The sequence below is a fragment of the Canis aureus genome, chromosome 1 (assembly GCF_053574225.1).
Source record: "Canis aureus isolate CA01 chromosome 1, VMU_Caureus_v.1.0, whole genome shotgun sequence".
NCBI classification, from domain to species: Eukaryota; Metazoa; Chordata; class Mammalia; order Carnivora; family Canidae; genus Canis; species Canis aureus.
In genome coordinates, this window is record NC_135611.1 from 65,244,553 (window position 1) to 65,259,553 (window position 15,001).

Here is a 15,001-nt window from a genome sequence, read left to right on the forward strand (position 1 = left end):
TTTTAAACACCCTTTGTACGTAAATGGTTCACATACAGTGGTTCTAAGTTGGCCTCTGGACTTTCCCAGGGATAGAAACCGTAGTGAAAGGAAAACATACTCATATATGAGGGAGCACAGAGAAGTGCAGAGTCTTGGGAAGGTTTAGTTTGGATTTAAGATTTTTTTTTTTTTTTAACTCAAAACTGCTTCACATTTCCTAATCTCAGGGAAGTACAAACTTTGCGGAGTAGGAGCCAGACCTGCGCTTGAAACGCGTGTCATCAGCCTCTTGCTTTTGTTTAACCTTGAAGTACTGGAGGATTTATTGTCTTTTCAAAGAAGATCACAGCTGATTAAGCAGAGAGCCAAGCCTAGAGTTGAAATCTTTCCTTCCTGCGAGCCTGTTTGCCATCGAAGCCCACTAGATTGCCAGGCATTTCTCCCCCAATAGTTCACCGAATTTCCAAAGTCCAGTGAATTTTATTTTGAAATCAAGATAAGCGTATATGCTGTGGAACACTTGTAGGAGTGGACCTAGGAGGCCCTGCTGCTATTGGCCCACATCTTGCTTTGTGAATTCCTGTTCTACTACTTAACTATGTCCTGTTGATGTGGGAATGTTGGGGTCCAGAGCTGGGGGCCAGGAAAGAATTCCTGAGACATCTTTGGTGCAAAAAGGTGGTTTTATTAAAGCATGGGGATAGGACCCGTGGGTAGGAGGAGCTGCACTGGGGTCCTGAGGAGTGGCTGGTTATCCTCTATCCTATAGAGGGGAGGGTGATGGTAGGGTTCCAGGAACCTGAGTCTGGAGGTTTCTGGAGATTGGTTTTGCCTTGTAAATCATTAAGATAGTTGCAAACTGATGGGAGCCTCTTGTCCTGCAGGACTGTGATCTCTATCAGTTAACCATTTGTTTTTCCCTTTGTCCTAGGGCAGCCAGGAGGGCCTGAGGAATGTCACATATATCCCTGTGGATGGGTGGGTGTGTGCGTGCATGGGTGTGCGTGCATGGTGTTAGCTTGTGCTTTGCCTACATCTTGGTTTTTGCTCCCTCGTCATTTTCCCCGAACCGTCTAGACCTTTATTTTTTTTTTAAGATTTAATTTATTTATTCATGAGACAGAGAGAGAGGCAGAGACACAAGCAGAGGCTTCTCAGCAGGCTCCCTGCGGGGAGCCCGATGTGGGGCTCGAGCCCAGGACCTGGGATCACGACCTGAGCTGAAGGCAGATACTCAGATACCCCCCAGGCGTCCCCCATCTTGACCCCTAAATGTTTAAGATTGTTAAAGGGAGAAGGTCTCATCTTCTGTAGCTTCTTCTAGCTGTGTAGGGGCACCGCGCTGTCCCTGACTCTACGTCCCTGTGGGTCAGTGGGGGAACATCAAGGGGACTTACTAAAGGCAGGGGCCACTGAGTCCAACGTAGACAGTGAAGAAGTAGCTCTGTGGGTGGTGGGGACCATCTGTGGACGTGAAGTCACGGCCGCCCTTGAGTCCCAGCACCAAGCAGAGAGACTCTGGAAAAGGCAGCGTGTTATAGGATTAATATGGCTGTAAGGATGAGAAGTCCAAAGACAGGACCCCTAATAGTTGACCAGAGTCCTGCTCCAAACCAGGAATTGAATCCCTGAATGAGACAGAAGGATTTTGTAGAGTCTCAGTTTGGGTATTCAAATTTTTTAATAGCCCCATGGCGTGCTGGTGATAATCTGGAATCTATACATAGTACTGCATTTTATTTTATTTTTTTTTAATAATATATTTTTTAATTTATTTATGACAGTCACACAGAGAGAGAGAGAGAGGCAGAGACACAGGCAGAGGGAGAAGCAGGCTCCATGCAGGGAGCCCGATGTGGGATTCGATCCCGGGTCTCCAGGATCGCGCCCTGGGCCAAAGGCAGGTGCCAAACCGCTGCGCCACCCAGGGATCCCAGTACTGCATTTTAATAATGGCACATGTACCACGTCGTGCTGCTGTTCCGGCCTCTGATGCCATCCTGTTTTGTAGGCCTGTTTTATGCACTTGAGTCAATTCGGTGTTCGGTGGGGGAAAGCTATCATGAGTGTCATGTGGGGCTCTGACCCTGTACATATTAAGAGCATCCGTGTGTCCCATGACATCCTCCAGCCCTGAAGGGAACAGAGATGAATGCTAGGTGCTCGTACGAATATAACACAGAATGTGTCCACTGTTGTTTTAAGTTTGGAAGGTTGGCTGTGTCGGTAATGGTTTTAATCATGCATCTGTGCATTCAGGCAACACCCAGAGTACAGCGGCCTGGCTAGCCTGGGAGGAGCTGTGGCCCCAAGTTAGAGCTGCCTAGCATTGGGCCTGGCACCTATCTAATTATAGGCCTCCTTGAATTGCAGCAGGATATCAAGGGCTAGTTATGTTGATTGATTGATTTGATTTGATTTAATTTGATTTATTTGAGAGAAAGAGAGTGAGCACCAGCAGGGGGATGGGACAAAGGCAGAGGGAGAAGAAGAAGCAGATTCCCTGCTAAGCAGGGAGCCCTATGTGGGGCTCGATCCCAGGACTCTGAGATCATGACCTGAGCCCCCTCGGCGCCCCAAGGGCTACTTGGTTTTACAGGGCCATCTTTCCAGAGGGTTGTGGATGCCAGGCCAAATGTAAATAGTAATACATATTTAAGGCCCAAGCCATTTGCTGAGCTACCATGCAATAAAGGACGGTCCGTTGTCACTTTGTAGGGACCGAGGGAGTCCAAATCTAGGCAGTTTCTCTTAGCAGAGTTTTCATCAACTCAGTGGCCTTTTTACCCATGAGTAGCCTAATGTAAATCCTGTATTACCTTCCATTGGTTAGTTTTGGGTATAAAAGTTTTTTCCCCCTTATTCTTAAGCCAGTCTTGTGTGTTTTTGAATATCCTTGTTTCTGGGCTGTGTGAATTTTTTTGGTCTGAATAGACTGGAGCTATGGACTTTATTGGAGTTAATATTTATTTTGTGCTGCCTGTTTGGCTGTAGTCTGCCAAATTGTTTCCTTTGGACTCTAAAGTCATGTGCTTTGGATGTCCTTTGAGGTGAGTTACAGCCGCTCCCTAGGTAGGGGTACAGCCTGAAGAAGACTCATAATTTCAGGCCCATATTTGATTGAGGAGTTATGACTTGATAATACCTTTCTTTCCACATTGCCTCAGGACTCTTGTAAATTGTTAAGCATGAATGAGCACTATTAACCCTGCCTTTTGGACACAAGTATTTGCTTGGAAGGCTTTGGCCTCAATAATCTGAGTTACATTGACTTAGCATACCTAGCTTTTCCTGTCCCCTTTTTCATGAAACCCCTGCCATCAGTAAACCAACTGTTGTCTGTGTTTCAATAGGGGAATCTTTTAAGTCTGATCAACTAGAATAGATAAGAGCAGTGATTTCTGAGCAGTCATGTTTTGACATGGAAGTACAATGGTTAGGCCCAGGCATAGGGTAGCTGGGCTTAAAGTATGAAGGTTTTAAGGATTATTCCAGGTATATCTATAAACATAGCCTCGTACTTAATAAGTCCACCTCCCATCATCCATTGGCGGCCTTTGGTTCCTAAGACATTGTTGACCATACGTGGAGTCATTACAGTCAGGGACTGTCCCATAGTGAGTTTTGGGGCTGCTTCTACCCGGAGGACTGTTGTGTGCTTGGTTAAAGCCTCTATTTGCACTTTTACTTTGCACTTTTTTAATAGAGGTAGTTCCTGGGACAAATATGATTAAGGAATAAAACCATCAAGAAACTCTCTTTATTTTGAGGTGCAGGCTTAACCATATCCTAATTACAAGGAATCACTGGCAGGTGGGAGAAGAGTTGTCTCAGGAAATAATAAGGGCATCCCCAAGTGCATCATCTAATCCAGTCATAAGGAAAGTGGGGTCATCCATTCTTTCCACAAGCCCATAGTTAAGCCCACGGAGTGGGATATGCTCTGGCTTTTAAAGAGTGATTTGTGTCACCCCAGCCACACAGAATTGGTCAAGGTGATAGTTGAGGGCCTGTATCTAGGGTACCTCAGTCCATTTGCCCTGTTTCCTACAGAAGAAATCTGATAGATGATATGGAGGCCATGTGGTGCTATAGGAGATCAGGCCTTTTTAAAATCAGCAATCTGAATTGTTTCCAGTGGGTTAAAAGGCATTCCAAGGGAGGGTCCTTGGGCACTGAAGAAGAGAGAAGATCTCATGCTCCTAGAAAAGTAGAGAAGGTCTGTTACCAAGAACACCCCCTCCCCAACTCTGGGGTGATACCCCATGTAGCATATGTCAGAGGTTCCTGGTGGCGAAGTGTCCCTCGAAGGAAATCGCTATGACCACTGCCTGCCATTAAAGCCCTGGAGGAGGGGTGTTAGCTTCCCCTCCCACCACTTCCCACCACGTCCTAAACTGCAAAAAGTGTCCCGAGGGGTGGATGGAGATACGGTGCCTTTTCTTGATGACTGTGCCATGAAGGCCTTGACTTATTTTGCTTTGCCTTGAAGAACCCGCCATTTCTAACCCTTGAAAAACACTAGAAAAGTGTTACAATGGGAAAATTGCCCAATTTTGTAATTTAAGTAGTTAGTAGGGGACACTGATGGAAAACAGTAAGGATAGAAATCCACCATGGTCTAAGCCACAATTCAACACATGTATTTCCTTACAGCCGACTTCCCTAGGAAACCGTCCCTAGTTGGGTTTTAATTCCATTGGGTACTGGTTTTGGCCAGCTCTGGGTGGGGGCCTCGTGGCCAGAGGGGCTTGACCAAAGATGTGGAGGGGATCACATTAGACCAGCAAAGAGTCTTAAGACTGGCAGCTGTCCTGGTGACTTAAGTGGCTGTCCCATGCCCAAGACAGACGACCTCGTAGAAGGACAGGAATAAAGAGAGGGCATCGGGTTTCTGGGTCTTACTACCATCCCAGCCAGGGTACTGACTTCCAGCCAATAGGCAGGCTTTCTCTTCCCCTTAGAGTAGCCACGGGCTGGAGGGTCACAGCCTGAGCCATCGGCTTGAAAGTGTTCCACTAAGACCACACTCCTTGAAGGGCCCTGGGATGCAGTAGAGAAAGTACTCACCAAGTTTGCACCGAGGCTCAGGGTCCAGATGTGAAGACTGAGCCCCATGTTAAATACCAAATGATGTGGAAATATTGGGGTCCAGAGCTGGGGGCCAGGAAAGAATTCTTGAGATGTCTTTGGTGCAAAAAAGTGGTTTTATTAAAGCACAAGTAGAGGACCTCTGGGTAGAAGGACCTGTGGGTAGAGGACCTGTGGGTAGACCAGCACTGGGGTCCTGAGGAGTGGCTGGTTATCCTCTATCCTATAGAGGTGAGGGTGATGTTAGGGTTCCAGGAACCTGAGTCTGGAGGCTTCTGGAGATTGCTTTTTTCTTGTAAACTGATGGGAGCCTCCAGTCCTGCAGGACTGTGATCTCTATCAGTTAACCATTTGTTTTCCCCTTTCCTTTGTTCTAGAGCAGCCTGGAGGGCCTGAGGAATGTCACCTATATCCCACCTGGGGGAAGGGGTTGGGGCTGTTAGCTTGTGCTTTGCTCTCAGCTTGCCTTTTGCTCCCTCATTGCTATGACCTTGGGAAGAAGTCCTAATTTTTCTCAGCCTTTCTTTTCTTTTCTGTAACAGGGAGATAGGATCACCTACCATGTTGGGCTTTTGTGAGGATGGGATAATATAAAGTATGTATCATGGTGTCTGGTTCATTAGTCAACTCAACAGTAGTTTCTGTTAGAAGAAAGTTCTTTCCAACTTTTTGTAATAATCCTTTTTAAAGAGCAAAACTCGGGGCACCTGGGTGGCTCAGCAGTTGAACATCTGCCTTTGGCTCAGGTCGTGACCCTGGGGTCCTGGGATCGAGTCCGGCATCGGGCTCCCCTCATGGAGCCTGCTTCTCCCTCTGCCTGTGTCTCTGCCTCTCTCTCTGTGTGTCTTATGAATAAATACATACAATCTTTAAAAAAAGAGAAGGAAAACTCGATTTTTAAAATTTAGCAATATGTGTTAAATTATTCTTATAGTAGGGAAAAGACTTCAAAGACTGACTACTTAAAAAAAATACTTTTCTGACTAGCTGTTATACATGGTGTAAAATCCAAAAGGCACAAAAGAGAACACAATGGAAAGTAATTTTTCTTATTCTCTTCCCCCCCTCCAGCCACTAACTTCTGCCAGAAATGCACTTTACTATTTTTCTCGTTGTACCCTTGTAGATATAGTCATGCCTATACTAAATAAGTCTAAATATTAAATGATTTCTGTCTTCTCCCTTCCCTCTAGTCTCTTGCTAATAGGGCTAACTGTTGCATCGATAGCTCTAAGTCAGTACCATCCAGTACTTTCTGTGATGACAGATGGAAGTGTTCTGTATTGGTACCCACTATGGTACCCACTGGCATGTAAGTCTGTTAAACTCTTGAAATGTGACTCTTGGGGATCCCTGGGTGGCTCAGCGGTTTAACACCTGCCTTTGGCCCAGGGCGCGATCCTGGAGTCCCGGGATTGAGTCCTGCGTCGGGCTCCCTGCATGGAGCCTGCTTCTCCCTCTGCCTGGGTCTCTGCCTCTCTCTCTCTCTCTCTCCCCCCCTCTGTCTGTCTATCATAAATAAATAAATAAATAAATAAATAAATAAATAAATAAATAAATCTTAAAAAAAAAAAAAAAAAGAAATGTGACTCTTGCAACCAAAGAACTGAGTTTTAAACTTCTATTTAATTTCAATTAAATTTAACAACCACAGGTGGCTGGGTAGTGGTTATCACATTGGACAGTGCTATGCTAGATATCTATGTCTCTGGACTTATTACGTACAGAAACACATGAACCTCAAATTGTGGAGTTAGGGAAAGAGTAATTTAGGACTACTAATTTAATATTAATTAAGAAGTTTATAGTTTAATACATCTTATTTTTTTTAAGGTTTTATTTATTTTGACAGAGAGAGAGCACATGCACAAGCAGGGATGGGGGGTAGCAGGCAGAGGGGGAAGCAAGGAGCCTGATGTGCTGAGCAAGGAGCCTGACGTGGGGATCAATCTCAGGACCCTGGGGCCATGACCTGAACCAAAGGCAGATGCTTTACAGGCTCAGCCACTCAGGCGCCCCTGGTTTAATACATTATATGTGGCTAATATATTTTCTTTTTAAATCAGGCATCTGATTAAGGAGATGTGAGTTCATTTTTGACACATGCTGCTAATTAAGAAAATAGTGAAATGGCCTGTATGTAGGAGAGCAGATCACAGACAGAGCCTTGTTTATCTGTTCATTCATTTGCTCATTCATTTAAGAAATACTTCCTGTGGGCAGCCCGGGCGGATCAGCGGTTTAATGCCACCTTCATTCAGCCCAGGGCCTGATCCTGGAGACCTGAGATTGAGTCCCACCTCAGGCTCCCTGCAAGGAGCCTGCTTCTCCCTCTCCTGTGTCTCTGCCTCTCTCTCTCTCTCTCTGTGTGTCTCTCATGAATAAGTAAATAAAATCTTAAAAAAAAAAAAAAAAAAAGAAATACGTCCTGAGAACCTCATGTGTACCATGGAGAGGCCCGGGGAATATGGCATTTTAACAAAACCTGGACAAATCCCTGCCCTCAAGGAGCGTCCACTCCAGTGCTCACAAAAGCCTCGTCTCATCGCTAGATGCCTCTCTGGGTGTCATTGCCCTGGATGTGAGCAAGTGGCCGGAGAGACCTCTGCAGAGACAAAGCAAGGAACCTGCTCAAGGCCCTGGCTCTGATTATTGCCAATGCCCCGAACGTACTTCCTTTAGGGAAGGAAAAAGCTTCAGAGGAAAAACAAGTTTTCATTCAGCTGCTAAAAACACTTTCTTTAGCAGTATCAACTTGTTTATTTCTTCATCTGCTAACTCTGGGTTGACCGCTATTTTTAGTTTTAACATTTTGATTTTAAAAAGCCAAGAGATTCCAGAATAAGTCCTTTAATATTCCTTTGTGGTAGGGAAGGAGCAAATAAACAGCTCAGAATCATGACAGCAAGCCATACTGCCTCCCTCATTCAAGTATACGTTTCATAATAAAACTATAATTATCTTCTGAAAAATAGTCCAGAGAGATCGTGAAAACCTGAAACGATGCCCTGGGAGCAGAGATCAAGAAGAGAAGGTGAATTTGAGAGGGAAAGATTTAGCAGACAGAACCGATAGGGCTCAGTTACAGTACTGAGAGGACAGTGAATAATAAGAGTTTTATGTGATCGCGATCTCTTTTAAAGAAACGTAAATGCGGAATAACAAAATAAAGGTAGGTTTTTGGACTCCTGTTCACAGCTATCAAATTTAAATACATCTCATTGAGTATAGTCATTCATCTGCTGAACATGTTTTGCTAAGTATTTTTTTTGGAGGGGGGGTCCACAATATAAATGACTTTACATTTGGGATCATTAAAAAAAAATGGTTTATTTTCTTGTGTGACCTTTTGTTTTCAGTTTACCTTAATTTAGTGCTAACGCCAACCTATTGTGAGAATGTCTTACCATGATAGATACTTCAAGAACGACAGAGAAGGCTTAAACAGGAACGTTTGAAGAGCATGAACTGCTCCGCCTACGTCGGATGGCAGCCGCTCCCTCTTAGACGGGGGGTTAAACATGTGTTCCCATGCTCTGAAGGAAGGATTTTACAGTGGGCTTCCCGAACTCACATCTGCTTCCCAGTTATTAGATCAGAATGTTCTAGTCGTGTTGGTATACTCCAAAGAAACAAACTCTCATGAATCCTCTAGTCAAAACAAAAGATATAGCTGATGGTAAAATCAGTGACGTATCAAACTGGACTCTGTTTTCTGTTAAACAAGTTTGATGTTGCTATTTTCTAGCCTTTTTTTTTCCCCTTTAAAACACAACTACGTTTGGCTCTAAGCAATGACAATAATGGTCTGTGTAGAACAAGGGGCAAATGAATAAAACAATGTATCCCATTTTGTTATTTCCACGTGTGAAAATCAGTCTCTAATGAGATGTCCCCAGACAGTGCTGCTGTTCATCAAAACATGTGCCCTAGATCTGAGTGAGTTTAATTGTCGTGGGGACCATGAAAATGAGGACATGTAAATCAACATAAAGTGGAAAAATCCAGAAGAGGGAGAGGCCGCGTTATTTCAGGCTACATAGAATTAATTTTTGACTCCTCTTTTCTTTCTTCATAGAAAGAATGATTTTTGGAGGTGGGCAGTAAGGCTCATCTCATGCATGTTTTTGATAAGCCAGCGTATCAGAATAACATCAGCCCATCCATAGCTAGTTTCTGGATGCAGATAATCAGCTGCTTGCATCAACCTCCCTAAGCCAAGTGCTGGTCTCTATGACATCTAGGTTACTGCATGCTAATTTCAGCCTCACATAGTAATCTTGATCAAGAAAGAAATTGTTTTATTAGGAACATTATCTGACTCAACATTGCAAAGAGCCACCCACTCTTACCAGAAAACAAAACAAACAAAAAAACTCAAAAAGCAACCAAATGGCTTAAAATCTGAGGTTAGAAAATAAAAACATGTCTATTGAATAGCACTCCTTTTCATGAGTCTCTGATTTTGTTTGGTTTGTGGGATTTTGTTGTTGTTTTAACAAGTAAACATAAAAAGCTAACCTAAGAGATGGAGAGTGTATTCATCGATGCTTGTTGTCCAGCTGTCCTTCCTCCTGGGCCATATAGTCACATATCAGCCAATGGAAACCCCAGAGCATGGCTGCTACGTGTTCAGTGAATCACAGCATAGTTGGAATGTCTTGTTAGAATACGACGCCCTATCCCCAAAGCTGAGTGTGTTACGTATCTCACCATGCTTAGTTGTCATGACGTATAATGATGTCTGTGTTATGTGTCGACATATATTACCTCAGTTGATCCTAATAAAAGACCCTGTTAGATAAGGGTCTCTTATTTAATGAGGGATTTCTCCAAACCGTTAAATGGATTTGTTCAATGTCACAAAGAAAGCAAAGCAGAAAATCCAACCTCAGTCCCTTTATTGTCCGATACGTATCTCATTTTTCTCCCAAAACATTTCCTTCTCCTTTCCCAACATCAAATGTACAGATAGATGCTCAAGAGACAAAGGAACCGGACATGTGTATGTGTAAGAGATAGCTGTGACCATGTGTAAACAGAAAGGGGGCGAGCAAAAAGAGTCCTAGTTAAAGATACTTACATTGGAGCGGAGTGCTTCATAACAGGCCAGGACCCCATTCTTCATATTCTGGTGAGGTGAAAGCATTCTTCGGAAGGGCTGCTAAGAACAGAGTGACACATTAGAGTGATACGTCAGTTGGGAAATATTTGGGATTATTGGATTTCAGCAAATTATAGCAAACTTCATCTCTTTGACTTAGGAGTAAGGAGCTGCAAACATCAAATATGCTAACTGCTGTCGCAGTCAGCTATTAGTAACACAAGGGTGACTGTATATATAGTCCTTACGGTGTTTTCTGTCTCAGGAAGTCCAGCTCTTTCTTCAGTACTGCTGTCCTATGTGTCAAGGAAAAGAACTGCTCAGACCTGAGCCAGTTCGCCAAACTTTTATACTCAGTGTGTGAATCAATTATAAAGGATTTATTTTTACAAATGTGCTTGCCCATTGAAAACCAGAAACTCCTTTTTTTTTAAATTTTTAAAATTTTTTTATTTTTTTAAAAATTTTTATTTATTTATGATAGTCACAGAGAGAGAGAGAGAGAGAGGCAGAGACACAGGCAGAGGGAGAAGCAGGCTCCATGCACCGGGAGCCCGACGTGGGATTCGATCCCGGGTCTCCAGGATCGCGCCCTGGGCCAAAGGCAGGCGCCAAACCGCTGCGCCACCCAGGAATCCCCCCCCCCTTTTTTTTTTAATGTAACACTGCAAATACGGCGGTCATATATTTTGATTAAAAAAAAAACATTCAACACTTAGTAGCCTGTAGAAGAATCTTGTTTTTCCACAGGCCTGGGGGATTTCCTAATCATTTTCTGAGACGTAAGTAATGAGGATATAAAGTTGAGGAAGCGCCACAGGTCTCCAGGTAAGAATTTTTTAAATGATCAGAAAAGAAAAAAATGAACAGGAGCACATGATTAACGGTAATATAAAGAAAGTGTTTTCTGTATCAGTTAATTAGTTCCTCAAAGCCCAAAGGCATGAAACTAATTCCTCCTAGAAAATAATTTCTCCAATGTTTTTCTTTCCTCCTCCCACCCCCGTTCCTAGATTGAAAAAGAAAAAACAAGCCAAACAAAATGCGGAGACAGCCTCAGCTATTGCTACAAGGACCCATACTGGAAAAGAGGATGCTAAAACAGTCATTTTAGAACAAGAAAAGTGCAACATTGCTGTGGAAGAGGAATATCTCACTGATGAGAAAAAGAAGAGAAAAAATAATCAGTTAAAGGAGATCAGACGTACGGAACTGAAGAGATATTATAGTACGGGTTAGTATTGGTGGGCAATACTGCAGCATCTTCATTCTAAAAATCTATAATGGGGGCCCCTGGGTGGCTCAGTAGGTCAACTGTCTGACTCTTGATTTCTGCTCAGGTTCTTCTCTCCATCTCTAAACCCCTCCCTCCCCCAAAACAAAAACAACTGGTGGTTTCTAAGAGACTATTAATGTATAACTGATCATCTTTGTTATAATAATAACAGTAGCAATTTACTGAGACCTCTGATGTACCACCCACCCTTGTTTTATATATATAATCTCGTGTAAAGGGACAACAGTGACATAATCTGATGCGTCTCATTTAACTTTGTGTTCCCAGAATCTGGCACTTAGTGTGTGCTAATAAATATCTATCCAGTGGATTGTCACTTTCCCTGTATGAGAAATATTTTTTCTTTATGTATAGAGGTGGAGAGAAAGGTGGGAGGTGCAGAGGGAGAGAGAATCTTCAGCAGATTCCACATAAATACGTTGCTAGAAATGCCCTCTGTTTGGCATCAGCTGGACAATAGAAAATAGTAGAGACATGGCCTTGCATCCATCAGTTAAAGAGAAACAAGCAAACAAAAGACCAAGTCTTGGGAATTTTAGTTAAGGAATTTTTTTTTTTTTAAAGGAATCTCTATGCCCAGTATGGGGCTCAAACTTATGACCCTGAGATCAGGAGTTGCATGCTCTACCAGCTGAGCCATCTAGGTGTCCCTGGTTAAGGGAAATTTTAAAATAAGTCTGCAATATCATGTAGTTACTCAGAATATTCATTGCATCTGAAACCGCATTAATGGAAGTGGCGTAGCTGGCATGATGGAGGTGATCATCCTGCTTTACTGGAACCATCCACTTCGCACTTACTGCTCCTATCACATGCAGGCCTGGGGTGTGTTGAGAGGAGAGGGCAAAGATGGGGAACTGGGAGTCACACCTTGACGTGGCTTCCCGGTCGCAGTGTCCCAAGATTGCTGGGCTGAGAGAAGGAGAAGTCAGGGTCTCCGAGAACAGATGACAGTGTATGAAACCTGCTCTTGCAGCAGATTCATCCCGGGGCCCCATCTTCGGTCGCAGTTAAGGCCAGAGTTACTGCAAGACAGATCTTGTCTCCAGGTGTCCTGTAACTTCCTAGCAGCGCTCATCAAAGATGAAGTGGGCTGCCCCTGGGGTGGGAACAAGTGCGACCCCGTGGGCATTACTTGGGCAGAAGGCAGACGAGGGATCTGCTGTGGAGTGTGTGGTTCATCGCGGTCCGCATGAGATTATGTCGCACGTGGATTATGATGGGATCTATCATGTATTATAGAGCCTAAGGGGTGCTTCAGAGCCACTCAGTATCTTATAAAAAGCTGAAACTGTCACCTATTGAAAGAAACTTCTGTGTGATTGTGAGACTTCCCTTAAAATTTAAAGTATTGGGTATTACCCCTTATATCTAAAAAGAGGAAGAGGATTAAGGAAAATTGCATTTCTCATCTTCTTTTACAGTATGGTTTGTGCACATTGGAGAGTGGATAATGTGTGGTTTTTAGTAGTTGTGCAGTTTAAAATATTGTCTCTCTCTCTCTCTCTCTTTTTTTTTTTTTCGCCTTTCTTTGTAAATGCTGTTGCTTAAGAAGCATTTTCAAGTGGAGAGATTTTGCTTGGTAGGTTTCACTGAAAGACGCCGGTAGAGTCCTGTTGGCGGAGGCTGCTTTCGGCCAGGGTGCTGTGCTAACCATGGATGCTCCGTTAGAATAGCGCTTTAACGTGCTGCGCTCTGTTGCACACGTAATGCTTTGAATCTGAAACCATACCCTTCACTCCACTCTTTGCTTCACCCAACTCTCATTGACCACAAAATCAGCTCAGTCATCATTTCTCTCTCACTGGAAGCCCTCCCCGTCCCAAAAGGAGCTTTGACTCTCCTTCTGCGTTGTCATTATGGATTTACTTCTCTGCTTTCCTGTTTGTAGGCCGTCATCACGTGGACCCCGTAGTATTAGCTTGGTTTGGTATCTGAGTTACAGGTGTTCTTTACATGTGCATCGAGGATATGAATTAATACATAGATGAAGGGATACTGTTTGGGTTTGTTTGAGTTTCATGAAAATTCTGGAAGGATATAGGTGGCAGTGCATTAGTTGGGGCAGAATTACTCGTGATTTTCTTTGGTAGCAGTAAGTAGAGATGCCATCATAGCTTTTCCTTTCCCAAGAATGGCAGTGATAACTGGTTTAGAGGTTTGGGGCATTCCCTTAGGAGAACTCAGTGCTTAGATAAAACCACTAGATGGTGGCGATTGAATTCTGGAGTTCGTCTCTAGTTGACAGACACCCACGTGGGCAGGCTGGCTTGATCTCACCCGGCTGACCTGGCCTATTCTCCAATCCCATCCCGAGGCGTTGTTCTGTACCACTAGGTGGAGCAGTGGGCCTCAAATCAAGAGCAGACCCATTTCTAGTTCTGCTTCCTTTGTGGCTCTAGTCTGGGGAGAAGACACTAAAATGGGAGCTTCTTGTCAGCAAACTAAGGATTTGAACTTTTCTGAAGTCAGTTGGGAGCTCTCGGGGGAACTGCATTAACTGTGTGTTTTGAGATGATAAATCGAAGGACATTGGGTAGAAATGGGCTTAACGTCAGGTAGTGCTGGCTGGAGACTGGGGCAGAGGGGAAGGGCACCCTTAAGAGAGAGTTTGCTCCTAGAATCAGCAGTGTTTAGTGACCATTCTAGTGTGTGAGGGAGAAGAAGAACAGAGTCAAGACTTGACAAATTGGAGAACTCAAGAGCGAAAAAAGAGTTCAAGGTGTTTGTGTTCTAAGATGTTTTTGAGGTGCCAAGTGGATTTGTCCAAAGGGCCCTAGATTACAGGTGAGAAGGCTGGAAATTGTTCCTTAAAGGTGTGACATAAACCCATACGTGTAAAAGAAGTGACAGGGAACATGCAGAGTCACAACAAAAAGTTAATGGATGACAGAGGATCATGAAATAGAAAAACAGACTATAATAATATGTCGATTATCGTTTCCTCAGAGTACAGAAATTACAAGTGTTTCTTTTAATTTTTTTTTACATATTACATGTTTTATAGTTACTTTTAATGTTAATAAAAAATATAGAAAAAAATGGGTAATAGAGTACATACCCCAAGGGCTTTGCAAAAAGAATATTAAACAAATGTAAAGTCCTAGAGAAGGAAAATGGTAACTTTCTATTTTAGGAAGTTAGATAGATCATAGGTATCTATTTCCACATCACTAACGTCAGCCTAATCTAAGGAAGCATATTTTGACAAAAAAATCTTTTCGGTGTTGAACTAGATTTATCTGTGGCTCATGTAAGCCTTGGATAACAATTCATTGCTATCTCCTGACATTTAGCAGAACAAAACGGTTAGATAGCTATAACAAAGGTTATGGAAAGATCGAGTCACTGAAGTTGCCCCATTGTAACAAAATGGTGCAAATTCTAAAAATGTTGTGTTTCTGAGAGGGGAACAGGAGAACAAAAGTGAAGTAATTACATGGAGGCAGATGGTATGAGATAAATCTAGAATCCAGCACCTAGTGTGGCGCCTGGTACACTATAAACATCCCCCCCAAACCCCCCAC

General features: G+C 43.4%; 1 protein-coding gene across 3 annotated transcripts in view; it reads left to right on the forward strand.

Moving 5' to 3' along the window:
* The window catches only part of NCOA7 (nuclear receptor coactivator 7), a 147,063-nt gene that overhangs the window by 59,136 nt on the left and 72,926 nt on the right, over positions 1–15,001 (forward strand). For all 3 annotated transcript variants that reach the window (XM_077902382.1, XM_077902388.1, XM_077902391.1), the window contains one exon: positions 11,191–11,411. In XM_077902382.1, coding sequence (XP_077758508.1) covers positions 11,191–11,411 — 221 coding nt within the window. The remainder of the gene's footprint in view (positions 1–11,190; positions 11,412–15,001) is intronic.